We start from the raw sequence: 15234 nt of genomic DNA, 5'->3' as shown, positions 1-15234 counted from the left end.
TGGACAAAAATGATGGTACCTCTACAAAAGATTGAAAACTATTTGACCAGAGTGACATGATTAACTCAGGTGTGTCATTTAATTGACATCACAGGTGTTTCCAAACTCATAATCAGTCAGTCTGCCTATTTAAAGGGAGACAAGTAGTCACCCTGCTGTTTGGTGAAAAGGTGTGTACCACACTGAACATGGACAACAGAAAGCGAAGGAGAGAATTGTCCCAGGACATCCGAAAAAAAATTATAGACAAACATCTTAAAGGTAAAGGCTATAAGACCATCTCTAAACAGCTTGAAGTTCCTGTGACAACAGTGGCTCATATTATTCAGAAGTTCAAGACCCACGGGACAGTAGCCAACCTCCCTGGACGTGGCCGCAAGAGGAAAATTGATGACAAATTGAAGAGACGGATCGTTCGAATTGTATCCAAAGAGCCCAGAGCAACCTCCAAAGAAATTAAAGGTGAACTCCAAGGCCAAGGTACATCAGTGTCAGATCGCACCATTCGTCGTTGTTTGAGCCAAAGTGGACTTCATGGGAGACGACCAAGGAGGACACCACTGCTGAAAAAAACTCATAAAAAAGCCAGACTGGAATTTGCAAAAATGCATGTTGACAAGCCACAAAGCTTCTGGGAGAATGTCCTTTGGACAGATGAGACCAAACTGGAGCTTTTTGGTAAGGCACATCAACTCTATGTTCATAGACTCAAAAACCAAGCATACAAAGAAAAGAACACTGTCCCTACGGTGAAACATGGAGGAGGCTCAGTAATGTTTTGGGGCTGCTTTGCTGCATCTGGCACAGGGTGTCTTGAAAGTGTGCAAGGTACGATGAAATCTGAAGACTATCAAGGCATTCTGGAGAGAAATGTGCTGCCTCGTGTCAGAAAGCTTGGTCTCAGTCGCAGGTCATGGGTCTTCCAACAGGACAACGATCCAAAACACACAGCCAAAAACACCCAAGAATGGCTGAGAGAAAAGCGTTGGACTATTCTAAAGTGGCCTTCTATGAGCCCAGATCTGAATCCCATTGAACATATGTGGAAGGAGCTGAAACATGCCATTTGGAGAAGACACCCATCAAACCTGAGACAACTGGAGCTGTTTGCTCATGAGAAGTGGGCCAAAATACCTGTTGACAGCTGCAGAACGCTCACTGACAAATACAGAAATCGTTTAATTGCAGTGATTGCCTCAAAAGGTTGTGCAACAAAATATTAAGTTATGGGTACCATCATTTTTGTCCAGCCCTATTTCATTAGTTTGTTTTTTTAAATAATTATGTTAATCAACAATTCAAAAGTGATGGCTGATTTTGATTATTTAATTTTCAATAAATTTTTATTTATTGTTACTTTTGTGAGTTTCAAGTGATTTCAGTGAGAATTGTGGGTTTTTCCTTCTTTAACTGAGGGGTACCAACAATTTTGTCCACGTGTGTAGATGTACCCTCATACAAAATTACCTTGCACTGAGCACAGACGTGTGTTATGCACGTGTACGTTATGTACGGATACCGAATCGCATGACCTAAATATGTAGCAGGCGAATTGATGTGACTCAGAAACACCCCCACAATTTAATCAATTGTTCCTTGTATCATTTCTGTTGGATAAGTCCCGATAAGTCCTCAGTGGTGGATTTGTAGTAGGATCACAATCATGTGATCGTCAGCAGGCAGCTGATGTAGTGTTCACTTGTTGTCATGGTTACAGTGACGCGGAGTCGCTATCTCACAATGGAAAATATTTAACAATTCCATGGATCCAGACTCGAAGCCGCATCACTGCCAAAATTTAATGAAGTGGTCCTTGTTTTTGAGTCATGTTATGTTGTCAGATTCACGTACACAGATCATCACATAACTCCACCGCGTAACAAAAATGTCCTGCTGAATCGGAGTAATTATTGCAAAAGCGCCTTATAGTTTTTAATAACTGTACACTGTAGTAGATGTCATGCATTAAAGGGTAAAATGTGATATAACTTCAGAGTCAATCAATCAGAGTTTATTTCTATAGCACTTTTCATACAAAAGTAGCACAAAGTGCTTAACAAGTTAAAAACAAACAATAAAAAACAATAAAAAGACAATGGCCCACATCCCTCCTAAGAACACACAGACATACACACACAGACAGTCACACAGGCATGCACACACACACACAGACGGCTCCCCACCGAGGAAACACTGAGATCTAAAATAGATGTGTTAAAAATAGCATGTAAAACTAAAAATTGAAGAATAAAATAGCTACTAAAAGATAAAGAATAGTAAAATAGTAAATAAATAGTAAAATAAATGATAAAATAGATAGTAAAATAAATACTAAAATAGTGAAATAATAAAATAGTATACAAAATAATAAAATAAATGTATAGATAAAAGCAAAAGCAGGGAAACTTAAATGAAGCTTAATGTGAATTCAGTCTTGAGTTAACCACCACTGCTGGCTCTGTCTGTGACCCTGCTGTCCTCTGATTTCCAGCATGTCCTCCTGCTGCCGCCGGGGGTCGCTGCTGCTGCTGCTGCTGCTGCCTCCCTCCGACGGTCAGTGAACGCGGCTCCACGTGGTTGAGGTCCGGAGTAAAACCGAAGCAGAGAGCCCCGAACAGTGAGAGGCTTCCAGAGCAGCACCATGTCTCTGTACCGCAACTCCGCCTGGTTCCTGAAGGGAGTGACCGAGTTCACCAGGTAAGACCTCCGTCCTGCTGGGAGACTCTGAGGCATCACTGTGTGCTGTTCAGGAGCCGCAGTCCTCAGAGCATCCTCACTGCTGTGGAGGATCCTTATCCATTAGTTAGAGCTGCTCCTCATCAGCACACAGTCACAAGTTTACTGGAGGTGATGGGAAGTTAAGACACAGTTAAAGAAACTAACAATGGAAGAAATGTGAAATGTGAGGATCTTCTGTTGTGACTGCTAATAATGTGGTCAAATGTTAAACTAAATGTCATTTTCATGGTTCTATTGTAATTTAATTGTATTTCTGAGTGTGTTGGGAGTAGACATCACACTATAAGTAAAGTGTTAAAATGTTTCCCTTTACAGAATCCGGTGACGTCAAATCCTATATTACAGCTTTCATACCTTTATATTCTAACTGCTTAACTTTATAGACCATAACACTATTTGGTTCTTGTTAAAATTGAATGTCTGTGTGTCATTTTTAAAAATAGTTTTGAATGCTGTAATTTTAAAATGTATGTCATGGTTGTGTGTAAATAGAAGATTTATAATGGCTTTACACTCTTGCGTAACAGAATAATTAATGTTAAGAATAGATGTAATGTTGTCAAGAATAGAATGACAGAATGGAAATACAGACGCCCAACTAAACAGTTCTAATGCATTTTAAGTGAGACTTTCTTTTTTAAAAATGTACATATTTTTTGTCATGATACGTGGAGCCGAACTGAGACTGACTAATCAATCCCCCCAAAAAATGTTTACTATTCTGACAATTTATCAATCATTTAATACATTTTCAAGAAGAAACAACAAACATTTGCTGATTCCAGCTTCTAAAATAAGAGGATTTACTGCTTGTCTCTGTTATATAATTATAAATTGTAAACTTTTGGACGGTTGATCAGACAAAACAAGACATTTAAAGATGTCACAAGGGTTCCATGGCACTGAGATGGCCATCATTTATTCCTGTCTGACATTTAAAAGAGCAAACAAGCTGAGAAAATAATTGGCAGAATGTAGCTGTAAGATAATAAGAAGTGAGTTTGTATGAGATGCAGTTATTTTGTATGAGGTTAAGTTAGATTAGAGTTCATATTAGGACTGGATATTTGAAAGTGATAAGATCTGTTCTGGCCTATTGAGAGTGTTCATGCAGATTTTTGTTTCTCTGGCGGTTTATTATCAGACTGGAGGTTTTAGTTTACCAGCCTTTGACTGGCTGAACATAATGGAACTCTTGAAAATCACAGGTTTATGAATCAAAGCACAGTTTACAGTGACTCAGCAGGAGGCCTGTAAGACCATAAGTCATTTGTTGAAGCACAACAGGACTGTTAATACTTTATCAGTCCTATCTGATCTGTTGCAGCCCTGAGGCGCCTTTTCCTCATCAGCATACAGCAAGCCAAGTGCTCTGAAGAGGTGCTTTTGTGATTGTTTCCCTTCTCTCCTTTGTTCTGTGTTATCTTTACTCCCAGGGAGCTGCCCGGCAACCCGCTCTGACCCTGCACTAATAGCTCTCTGCATGACACCATCGAACAGAGCGGGCATTTAACCCCCCTGCCTTCCCCTAAATCCCCCTCCCCTTCAGCCGCCCTCAACAATGGCATCAAGGACAATGGGGGTAATTGAGGTCCTCGGTGCCACACATGCTCTCTGTGGTGCTCGCACATAAACCGGTGCTGTTGTCACCGCCGGTAGTCTCACCCCAAACGTCTTCTCATCAGACGCGATGCCAGGCACACTCTCTCCTTCATTGTGTCGGTACAGTAAAGCTGTGAGGAGACGTACAGTGAACAGGCTGGCCTCAAACACTGACCCTTACTGACCTCAGCACACACAGCAGTGAACTGAGCGCAGATGGACATGCATGGAGCCGGATGTGCAGCTCAGCAGTCAGCTGTCACAGATACGATGCACTAAAGTGTGGTGTCTTGCAGGAAGGCCTTCTTGGCAGCTTCCAAACGGTTTGTGGAGAAGGACCTGGAGGTGTCCCTGGCTGGACGCTCCTTCATGATAACAGGATCCAACAGTGGCATCGGGAAAGCCACAGCCATGGCCATCGCTAAGAGAGGTCAGCAAATCAGGACAGATATGAAGACAGCACAGCAACATGTGATGAGATTGATGTGTTCAAAGTCTAGTATTTTTACAAAGGGTTGGTAGAGACCACAGTTTGATTTCATTTAGCAGCCACAATAACAAACAAAACAAGCAAACAAAATCTGAAAAAATTGAAAAAGAAACAACATCTGTCCATTCATTATCTATACACCGCTGAATCCTGGAGTGTCCCAGCTGGCTTAGAGTGAAGACAGGAGACACTCTGGACAGGTCACCAGTCTATCACAGGACTACATACACAGAGACAAACAATCACACTCACATTCACACCTACAGACAATTTAGAGTCACCAATTAACCTCAGCATGTTTTTGGACTGTGGGAGGAAGCTGGAGAACCCGGAGAAAACCCACACATGCACAGGGCGAACATGTAAGCTCCACGCAGAAAGATCCCAGACTGGGACACAAACTGGGGATCTTCTAGCTGCAAGGGAACAGTGCTAACCACCGAGACACTGTGCAGAAACGACTTACTAAACCTATATATTTTTACCATAATTATATACAAAAAAAGAATCTGAACAATAAACCTTGGAAGAGGTGGAATAGACTTAATAATTCATATAATTCATGGACTGAGACACATGCAAACTGATCTGCTATCTTGCCATTATGCATCATCAGATGAACAAAAATGTTAGCATACATATATGCACATGTATGTATGTACACATACCTACACAGACACAAAAACAACTAAATAATTAAACAAACTTCACTGCTATCTGGATCTGAACAATTGAATAGATATGGAATAAAATATCTCCTCACTGTCAGAGTTACCAAGCAGAGACAGATTCAAACACCGTGAACACAGTCGAGCCGTAGACGAAGGACGACACGAGAAAGAATCTGCGGTCACTGCATGAGAGGCGAGGTAGAGATGGAGGTGACATTTCTATTAAAACGTGACAAATACTATAATAGAAAACAGGAATAATTCAAAAAGTTTGACTCATTAATCCCAAACTTCTTAGAACTAGCTGATCACAAAAAGCAGCCGATTCTATTAGAAGAGACACAGCGCTGAGCTGAACAATATGTAAGGACATGTCACAAGCTGAGGGACGCATAATTAAAACATCACTGAGTATGACTATTATCTTGACATAGTCTATTATACATGTGACACACACACGCACATACACACATGTTTCTATTAAACTAATTAACTTTTAAAAATGTTTTATTTTTTAACTTTTAACTTTGTAATTTTTTTTCAAATGACGCTGTCCTTGATGCTTTGGTATATTGTTGAACTACTACTAGCAGCACGGGAGATATTCTCTCAGGAATATGAACAGTAGTTATTCTTGTGTGCGTTCATTTCCACACGGCTGCACCTCATCTGTCTACCAGCGTAAAGGCGACTGTAGCCGCACACATCAATAATAAAAATCTAAATAATTTTACAAAATGTAAAAATTCCTAAACATGTTTTACAAACTGTCACTTGCTCAGATAGCAGGTGGCTTCATGAATATAATAGTAAAAATAATCCCAACTGTGTAGGAGTGATGCGTAAATCAAAGCTACAAAATATTCCATGTTTATTACAGTAATGTTCTACGTGTAGTTTGTAAAAAAAAAGCAAACAGTTGTAGAGAAAATGTTCACTCGACATGGTGGTGCTCTGAAAAAGAGTCTGTAGCTGCATTTAAAAACCTTTTAGGCAGCATTAGTCCAGTTATTCCTCATTAACCCTCCTGTTGTCCTCATTTATGGACACCAAAAAATATAGTTTCCTTGTCTGAAAAAAATTCAAAAAATCAGCAAAAAAATCCCCAAATTTCTGAAAATTTGCAAAACCTTCAGGAAGAAAATTCCAATAATTCTGTAAAAGTTTCCCTTAAAAGTTTTATTTTAAAAAATCCTCCAAATTTGCCAAGAAAATCTTGTAAATAGTTACAAAAAAATAGCAAAAATCTTCCACAAAAATCCTAAAAATATCTAAAGTGATTACATATATATCAGTAAAACTTCTAATAATTTCTCTAAGAACATTCACATAAAAATCAACCAAAATCCCGCGAAATTCGCTGGATTTTGGTTGATTTTTATGTGAATGTTCTTAAAGAAACATTTTTAACATTTCTTGTATTCCACCAAAAAATGTTCAAAGATTTCCCAAAAATGTTGAAAATGTGGACATCAGAAGTTTCACTGTGAAAACATATATTTTTCCCACATTTTTAGACTTCAAAACGGGTCAATTTTGACCCGTAGGACAACATGAGGGTTAATCCTTAGCTCTTCCTTTTCCTTGCAGTTGTGCCCAGATAGTATTTTTCACAGCTGCTATAATCATTTGATCTGTGTCACAGGTGGAACGATCCACATGGTGTGCAGGAACAAGGACAAGGCCGAGGAGGCGAGGGCTGATATTGTCAAGGAGACGGGAAACAAAGTAAAGTGTGACTCACTCGATCACTAACTGAACTGAAAAAGCAGCACAGACGGCCTTCAAATGGAGTCTGGTTCCCCATTGAAGTGACATTATTCATTGCTATAAATGGCTGGTGTCATTACAGGAGGTCTACGTCCACATCCTGGACCTGTCTGAGACCAAGAAGGTCTGGGAGTTTGCTGAGTCCTTCAAGAGGAAGTACAAGACCCTCAATGTACTGGTAGGTAGTCTGACTTTTTGCCTTCTGCTGGCACCTGCTTTGTGTCTCTTCTCTCATCTTTTATGGTATGTTTTGATGCAGTTTCGGTAACAACATATGCCATACAGCCAGTAGAAAACCCCTTTTAATTCCGAGTCTCACTGTTGACTGCAGACAGTGATGATCTGATGTCTGTGAATGTGTCCAGATCAATAACGCAGGCTCCATCATGAGTCAGAGGGATGTGAACGCCGAGGGCCTGGAGAAGAGCTTCGCCGTCAACGTCCTGGGTGAGTCAGAGGTCGAGACTGAGGTGTGAACAAAATGTCGATATGAGAGAAAGATGGAGAAGGGCGGAAAACTTGAACTGTTTTTGCGTTGCTTAGGGGTTTACATTCTAACCAAGAGCCTCATTCCACTGCTGGAGAAGAGCCCAGATCCCAGAGTGGTGAGTCTCACAGATTCAGCCTGTCAGAATCTGCTGCTCTGCCGTACGTTTGACTCGCCTCACAGAAGTTATATGCTCCTTTATTGCCCTCAAAAAATAGACTGTAGACTTCGTAGCATTTGCCAACGTAATCCATCATTTTAGCACCCGGATAATGCGTTAGGGTTTAGACTGTTTGATGGTTTATTGTGGGTCATATTCTCACAGAAAACCTACTAAATGTTAAAGGAAGGCCAATTTTGGGCACATGGGGGATTTATGCAGAGAAGCACAGGGCCAGAGAAAGACTCCCAATTCAAATAGCATCAAAGAAGTTAACAAATGATGTCTTCACACATGTAAATATTGCAGTAGCCAGTGAAGATTTCAAATTTGTATGATTTTGATCATCAGTTAATTGTGTTGATTAAGTTCTTTTAAAGAAGAACTGTTTTTTATTTTAGCTTCTCAAATGTGATTTTTTCTGGTTTATTTAACCTTTTATGATAAAGACTGAATATATGTGTCTTCTGGTTGGCCAAAGCACTTAAAAATGTTGCCTTGGGCTTCAGGAAATGTAGATGGGCATTTTCAGCATTTTCTTGCATTTTGCAAACCAAATTATTCACTGAATAACTGGTAAAATAAGCCACAGATTAATCGTGAATTAAAACAACACCTCTGATCTGAATTGTGGTGGCATCACCCCAGCTTTTCCTCCCATACCTTCACTCCTCCTGTTCAGATCACCGTGTCATCAGGGGGGATGCTGGTGCAGAAGCTCAGGACAGGAAACCTGCAGTCTGAGAGAGGTCGCTACGACGGCACCATGGTCTACGCCCAGCACAAAGTAAGACCTGACCTCCAACCCCCTCATCACACATCATCACAAGTCAGGGACTGTCAGGCTTTAAAGTCCTTCATTTTGTCAGGAACCTACTCAAAAAGAAAGAAAAAGGAAAGAAATGTGATGTATATATTTGTATTAGAATGCTTCAATTGACAGTGTGAGCTTGTATTATTAATTAAATACATGACGAAGCAAAGTAATTAGTTTTCTTAGGGATTCTCAGTATACATGTGACTGATATGGTCCAATTAGTTTGAATATTATTGTTATTTTCTGATAATAGGATTTCACATGATAATTATACTCAATAATGAGAAGTGTGTCTGTGGAGGAATTTAAATTTAAATAGTAGTTTGACCTCTCTGGCAGGGCAGAGATATCAGTGCTTGGGATGTTTTCATTGGCATGGCTGGATTAATTACTTTATGATTGTTGGCCATCTTCAAAAACAACAATTTGAATATTTTAATGTTGTTTTTATATTATTTTGTGACATTTTCTCCTCTGAATAATCAATAGAATATTAAAGACTATATTTTCTTTACATGTATTGATAATGAAATGACTCAGCACATTGGAAACATTGAAGCAAATGATTTAAAAACTACAACTAATTAGCTCATTGTGAACAAAAACAAAGGGCTTTAAACTCACTGGAAGATTTTACACAATAGATGGTATACCAAGCTTTTAAAAAGCAGCACACAGTTTGAGATTAACCCAGTAATTTCTGAGCCATGTGCACTTAGCTCACATTAGGTCACCAAATATTTACGTTTCCTTTTAAACTTCTCACATGGTTAAATTTGAATAAATGTTCAAATGATCCAGTGACGAAGCAGAAACAAAAAAAGTCCAAAAACTGAAGCTGTCCTCTCCTGTAAATCATGTTTGAAGCTTTCATATTTATCTTCTGCCCTTGCTTTTAAAACTGTATATAAAGTGGTTAAAACCTGCAGCAGCTCCAACAGTAACACGCTGCTGACACACTGATACTACACTGTTAATAATCTAATGAAGGCAGATATAATGAGAAAAACACTCAGAGAGCGCAGTACTCCTTCAAGGCTGTTCATTCCCCCACATGGCATTGCCAGACATGCAGCATTTGTTTATTAGTTATTGATGATCAGAAATCACGGCAACATAGAATGTGGTCATTTATCATAGACGTACCCACAAACAATATGACCTTGCACTGAGCACAGGCGTGTGTTATGCATGTGTACGTTATGTACGGATAATGAATCATGTGACCTAAATATGTAACAGGCGGCGGGAATTGATGTGACTGAGAAACACCCCCACAATTTAATTATTTGCTCCTTGTTTCAGTGGTGGATTTATAGTAGCATCACAATCGTGTGATCGTCAGTAAGCAGCTGATGTACTGTTCACTTGTTGTCATGGTTACAGTGACGCCATGCCACTATCTCACAATGATACAGAAATCTTTAACAAATCAGTGGATCCAGACTATAAGCTGCATCACTGCCAAAATCTAATCACTTGGTCTTTGTGTCATTTCTCACCTTCCCTGAAAATTTCATCCAAATCCGTTAATCCGTTTCAGAGTAATGTTGCTAACAGGCAAACAGACAGACAGACAGACAAACATCGCTAATTGTCACATAACTCCTTCGCATTCCTTGATGAAGTAATAATTAACCAGTCAGAGGCACCAAACCAGTATTTTCACTCTAATATGTAATTCTGTGTAAGTACTTTCATGCAGAACCTTTCCTTGTAATGGTGTGTGTTAAAATCGCTGTATTGGTCGTTTCATATAAGGGTCTGAATTCTTTTTCCACCACTGTTAGGACAATGTTGGAGTTGTGCTCAGATATCTCAACTGCACTACCTCCTCTTCTTCTAAAACATGTTCCCGCATGTGTGTGTGTTCTAGAGGCAGCAGGTGGTGATGACAGAGCAGCTGGCAAAGACTCACGCTAACATCCACTTCTCCGTCATGCATCCAGGCTGGGTGGACACTCCAGGTAATACCCACGCACACACACACACCAGGGTTTCTGTAGGGCATTAAAAAGCTTTAATAGTCATTACACTGATTTGATGAAAACTAAGGCCTGACATGGCATTAAAAAATCATCAAATTTGATTCTCAGTGGCATCAAAAATTCTTTCTGCAGTTTTCAAGAAAAATATTGGACAATAATAATATATAGTTATAGCCTGCGATTCATCAGATATGTGCATCTGTGTAAACATGCCGAAGCACTGCGATAATTGCCCCGGCCGGTCGGGTACTGGCAGGCTGGACCAGGTGGAGGAGAGATGGGAAATGGGGAAATGCAAATTCCAGCAAAAATGGTTCGAATACGTGGAATTCAGAGAATGACTACAGCCCGTGGGTGGTCAGGGGTGGTTTCCGGATTCAGAAATAGTGAAAAAAATCATCTTTTACAAAAAAAACAAACCTGTGTAATTTGTTGAGTTCACAGTCATGGCATCAACGGTTTTACAGTATAGCATTAAAATGTCATTAAAAAGCATTAAATCTGACTGGCTGATTTCTGCAGAAACCCTGCATACACACATCAAGAATACTTCCAGAATATTTTGGGCTCAAAGGATGAGATTCCTCTGTGTGTTATGTGTCTGTCCGTCCCAGCGGTGGCCAACGCCATGCCGGACTTCCATCAGTCTATGAAAGAGAGCCTGCGGACCCCGGAGCAGGGGGCTGACACCGTGGTGTGGCTGGCCGTCTCTGAGGCTGCTACCACGAACCCCAGCGGACGCTTCTATCAGGGTACGTCGTGATTAGAAAGAAACACTCATCTACCTGCTTATCAGTTAGAGATTGGTGTATTGGAAAGGCTTTATGGAAATTTAAGTCCCAAAAAGAGGGGAAAAAACTGTGCTTGAATCGAAGAATGCTTGAATTAAGTGTTTGTCAGTTGTGGGATGGGTGTGTGTGTGTGTGTGTGTGTGTGTGTGTGTGAGGGTTTGGCTTGCGTCCATTGCAGCTGGAGTGGGCTGCTTTTGGTGCCAGATACTGCCAGAGAGTACAGTGCCTCTATGAGCAAACACACACACACACACACACACACACAATGTCCTCGGTGGCCTTGGAGAGGGAGGTTGTACTCTAGCAGCAGAATCACAGACACACAGAAATGCTGCTTTTCATGTTTCTCTCATGTAACAGAATTCATGTCAGCTTACTGAGCTGTTTTGTTTTTGTTGTTGTTGTTTTTTTGTTTGAGAAAAGCCCTCATATTGTAGCATATTTGAGGTCTCATGCAGAGGACCAGTCAAGCTGTCTGTTTGGCTTTTCTCCACTGCTTTGTCTCATCTCCACACCAACTTGGCCAAACCTGCTGGAGTTGCCAGAACCATAGCAGCTGTCAGCGGTGGAATATTTCCTAACAGTGCGGCGCCGCACACTCTGATTTTGATTACAGTTTTTCTGTGCAGCTCAACAGCTTGTCCATTCCCGCACTGTGGAACCAGAAAATCTTTTAGCTCTTTGCTTTGGTTCGAGTTCGTACGGTATGAACACAACCTGCTGCAGCGATAAATGACTTCACTGGTACATTTGTCAACAATAATTAGAGTTTTTCTTAAAGAGAAAAAGTCCATGTACTCTCATTCTAACTTCCTAAATGTAAATGTTTTCTGGTTTCTTTTGTCATAAAAGTCTGAATATCTAATAACATTGGTAAACATTTTTCAACATTTTATAGATCAAACTATTTATTTATTGATTGATTGACACATAGGTAACAGATTGTTGACAAGTAGTCATGATGAGCACCGACTTAGTGTTTCTGTATTTTATTCACTTATTTCTCAGATTTTAGTTAAAGCTCTACAGCTTTAACTAAAAGAGGTGAAAAATCTGAACAGATATTCGCTTTTGCAAACTGAGATTTGTGAGATTACAGTCAGAGGTAAAGAAATAGTGGCTCTGTCATGGAATGGGAAACTGTAGGGAGGAAGGTTGGACGGACTCCCCTGAAAGCTTAAATTTTGTGGCGTCTCTAAAATATTGACAGTATTTTATTTTTGCCGTGCACCTCTCTGCATCTCCATCATCATGAATCAAATGTACAACTAGAACATTAATGATGTGTTCTTTCAAATTTCTTTCTTTCTTTCAAGTTTATTTGAAAAAGGACAGTGTGCAGTTACATTAAAAATATGGCTGCACCAGATTTAGCATCATGCTAATTTCCATCTGTAGTCCTTGGTCCATAAAAAAACAAACATTCCTTATTTAAAACAATGCATATAAAACACACTAATAAAACACACATATAAAACATTAATGATGTGTGATTCATGCATAAGGATTTTTTTCATTTTTCAGCTTTGAAACATCAGATGAATCATTTTATTTCCTCTTTGCCTTTGTAAAACTGAATATATACACACAGCTCTATGCCTCTCTCCCTCTCTTTCTTTCTTGTAACGTGTGAATTTCTCTTTGGAGATTAATAAAGTATCTATCTATCTAAAACAAACAACAGCTGGCGGCAGCAGCTCCTTTAATTTGGTGTTCTTATTTTATCCTTAATTAATATGAATGATGAGCAGTTAAAGCACTTTCAAGTCCTTTATAAATGATGTAAGGGCCATTCTGCCAACCATGAAAAAGTGAAAAAAAGTGAGCATGCCTTGAAGCCATGAAGTAGTTCACACACTGGGTATGGGTACGATATTTGCACACATCATTCCACCTGCTTCAATAGGGATTTTTGGAATAATGCATTGTGCTGCAGGAGTTCTGTTCAGACACAGAGCAAAGCCACTGCTGTCGCCACAGCAACTTAGAAGCTCATCAAGTCAGAAAGTGCAAAAATGTTATTATTATTATATCATTATATAAATAATTGAATGAACAAATTATTTTACATTGGTCAATCAATCCATTTTTATTCTGTCGCTTCTCCAAGTCCAGGTGGTGGAATTTAAAATTACATCTGTGATTCCTCTACAAGCTTCAGAAATTTAGATGAGACTTTGCGTGCAGAAACTGTTGTCTTTTCTTTACCAGTCAAAGCCTGATGTGAGAGTGGCAAAGAGAAAGATAAAAATGCTTTTTATGGTCGCTGTATTTAAGCCAGGCAGGGTTCAGACAACACACAGCATTCAATAGAATATTCTTATAATTACATACACCACCGTTCAAAAGTTTGGGGTCGCATAGAAATGTTCTTATTTTGAAAGAAAGCCATTTTTTTTTCAATGAATATTAAATTGACGAGAAATCCAGTGTAGACATTGTTAATGTGGTAAATGACTATTCTAGATGGAAACGGCTGATTTTTAATGGAATATCTCCATAGGGGTACAGAGGAACATTTCCAGCAACCATCACTCCTGTGTTCTAATGCTACATTGTGTTAGCTAATGCTGTTGAAAGGCTCATTGATGATTAGAAAACCCTTGTGCTGTAATTAATAAAAGTGTGAGTTTTCATGGAAACATGAAATTGTCTGGATGCCCCCAAACCTTTAAACGGTGGTGTATTTTCGTTAAATCTCAGCGTGTGTGTTTGTGTGCAGATCGAAAGATGGTGTCCACCCACCTGCCGCTGGCCTGGACCCACAGCTCCTCTCTGGAGGAGCAGAAGTTAATGTCACTGCTGGAGGACTTGGCCAAGACGTTTCAGCCACACTGAGTCTGCAGCAGACTGGGTACAGGTACACCACCGACACTAACGCCATCAGTTCCTACTGACCGAGGCTGGGCTCAGCGTTTCCTCACCCTGCTGGAAATCTGCCCCAGCACAGGGAGGGCAACAGATCTGGGTCTGTTTAATGACAAGTATTTGGAGTGGTAACAGTCTGTGATCAGTGGTTGAAGTGGAACAAATAAGAACTGTGAGTGCTAAGATGTTTTGAAACCCAGCCTTACGATGGCAGATTAAACTGAGGGATTAATGACGCTTGTAATACTTTGTAGCAATATATATGATAACATTTGTTATTTATGAGCCTAACTTTATAAAGACTAAACACTACATTGTATGAGTGTTTGATAGCGATGCTGCCGTAAAGATATATCGCTGATGGAGAGAACGCTCATGAACCACAAACAACCACGTCTGTTACGGTGACTTCATTACCGTTGTCAATCAGATGGGAATCTGATGTGACCAGAGTCACTCACAGACCAGCTCTGGGTTCAATGTCATGCTTGTGTTTTAATGACTTACAAATGTGCCCAGTGGCGTGCATTTACTAGCTCTGTAGGTAACCTGTCTGTTTGCTTTACTGTGTTGTAGCGACTGTGGTGTACAGGTTGAACCCAGACTGGAGACACAACGTTCTCTCTCTGAGCCGTGGGCCTTAAACACAACACGGCAGCATCACTTGACATGTGCAATATAACATATTCATTTATGACATGGTGATATCTGCCCAGCACCTTTAAAAAGGCCTTTTACTGACTGTGACTTTGGCTTGAGTTGATCATGTAAATGCACGCTTGAATAAAAGAAAACTACTGATTGTTTTGTGTCTTTCTCTGCAGCTCCGATTCTACAGGAAACACACACAA

The 15234-nt window shown here is 39.9% G+C and overlaps 1 protein-coding gene across 1 annotated transcript; it reads left to right on the top strand.

Annotated features, from left to right (window-relative positions):
- The first annotated feature begins 2553 nt into the window (after window positions 1–2553).
- On the top strand, window positions 2554–15185 carry dhrs12la (dehydrogenase/reductase 12-like a). Its single transcript, XM_051958049.1, has 10 exons — window positions 2554–2697; window positions 4638–4771; window positions 7148–7230; window positions 7355–7450; window positions 7638–7719; window positions 7816–7877; window positions 8602–8706; window positions 10613–10703; window positions 11339–11476; window positions 14238–15185. Exons 1-10 carry the CDS (start codon window positions 2642–2644, stop codon window positions 14351–14353), a joined length of 963 nt encoding a protein of 320 aa, XP_051814009.1. The 5' UTR covers window positions 2554–2641; the 3' UTR covers window positions 14354–15185.
- The last annotated feature ends 49 nt before the right edge of the window (window positions 15186–15234 follow it).

The sequence above is a fragment of the Acanthochromis polyacanthus genome, chromosome 13, assembly GCF_021347895.1.
Source record: "Acanthochromis polyacanthus isolate Apoly-LR-REF ecotype Palm Island chromosome 13, KAUST_Apoly_ChrSc, whole genome shotgun sequence".
Lineage (NCBI taxonomy): Eukaryota > Metazoa > Chordata > Actinopteri > Pomacentridae > Acanthochromis > Acanthochromis polyacanthus.
This window is presented reverse-complemented; position numbering and strand designations above follow the sequence as displayed.

What these genes read in the sequence shown, in the direction of transcription:
- dhrs12la (XM_051958049.1), top strand. Translation starts at nt 2,642, where the DNA reads ATGTCTCTGTACCGCAACTCCGCCTGGTTCCTGAAGGGAGTGACCGAG. An exon ending in CATGGCCATCGCTAAGAGAG is followed by an intron (nt 4,772 to 7,147) that starts GTCAGCAAATCA and finishes TCTGTGTCACAG; the next exon opens with GTGGAACGATCCACATGGTG. An exon ending in TGGTCTACGCCCAGCACAAA is followed by an intron (nt 8,707 to 10,612) that starts GTAAGACCTGAC and finishes TGTGTGTTCTAG; the next exon opens with AGGCAGCAGGTGGTGATGAC.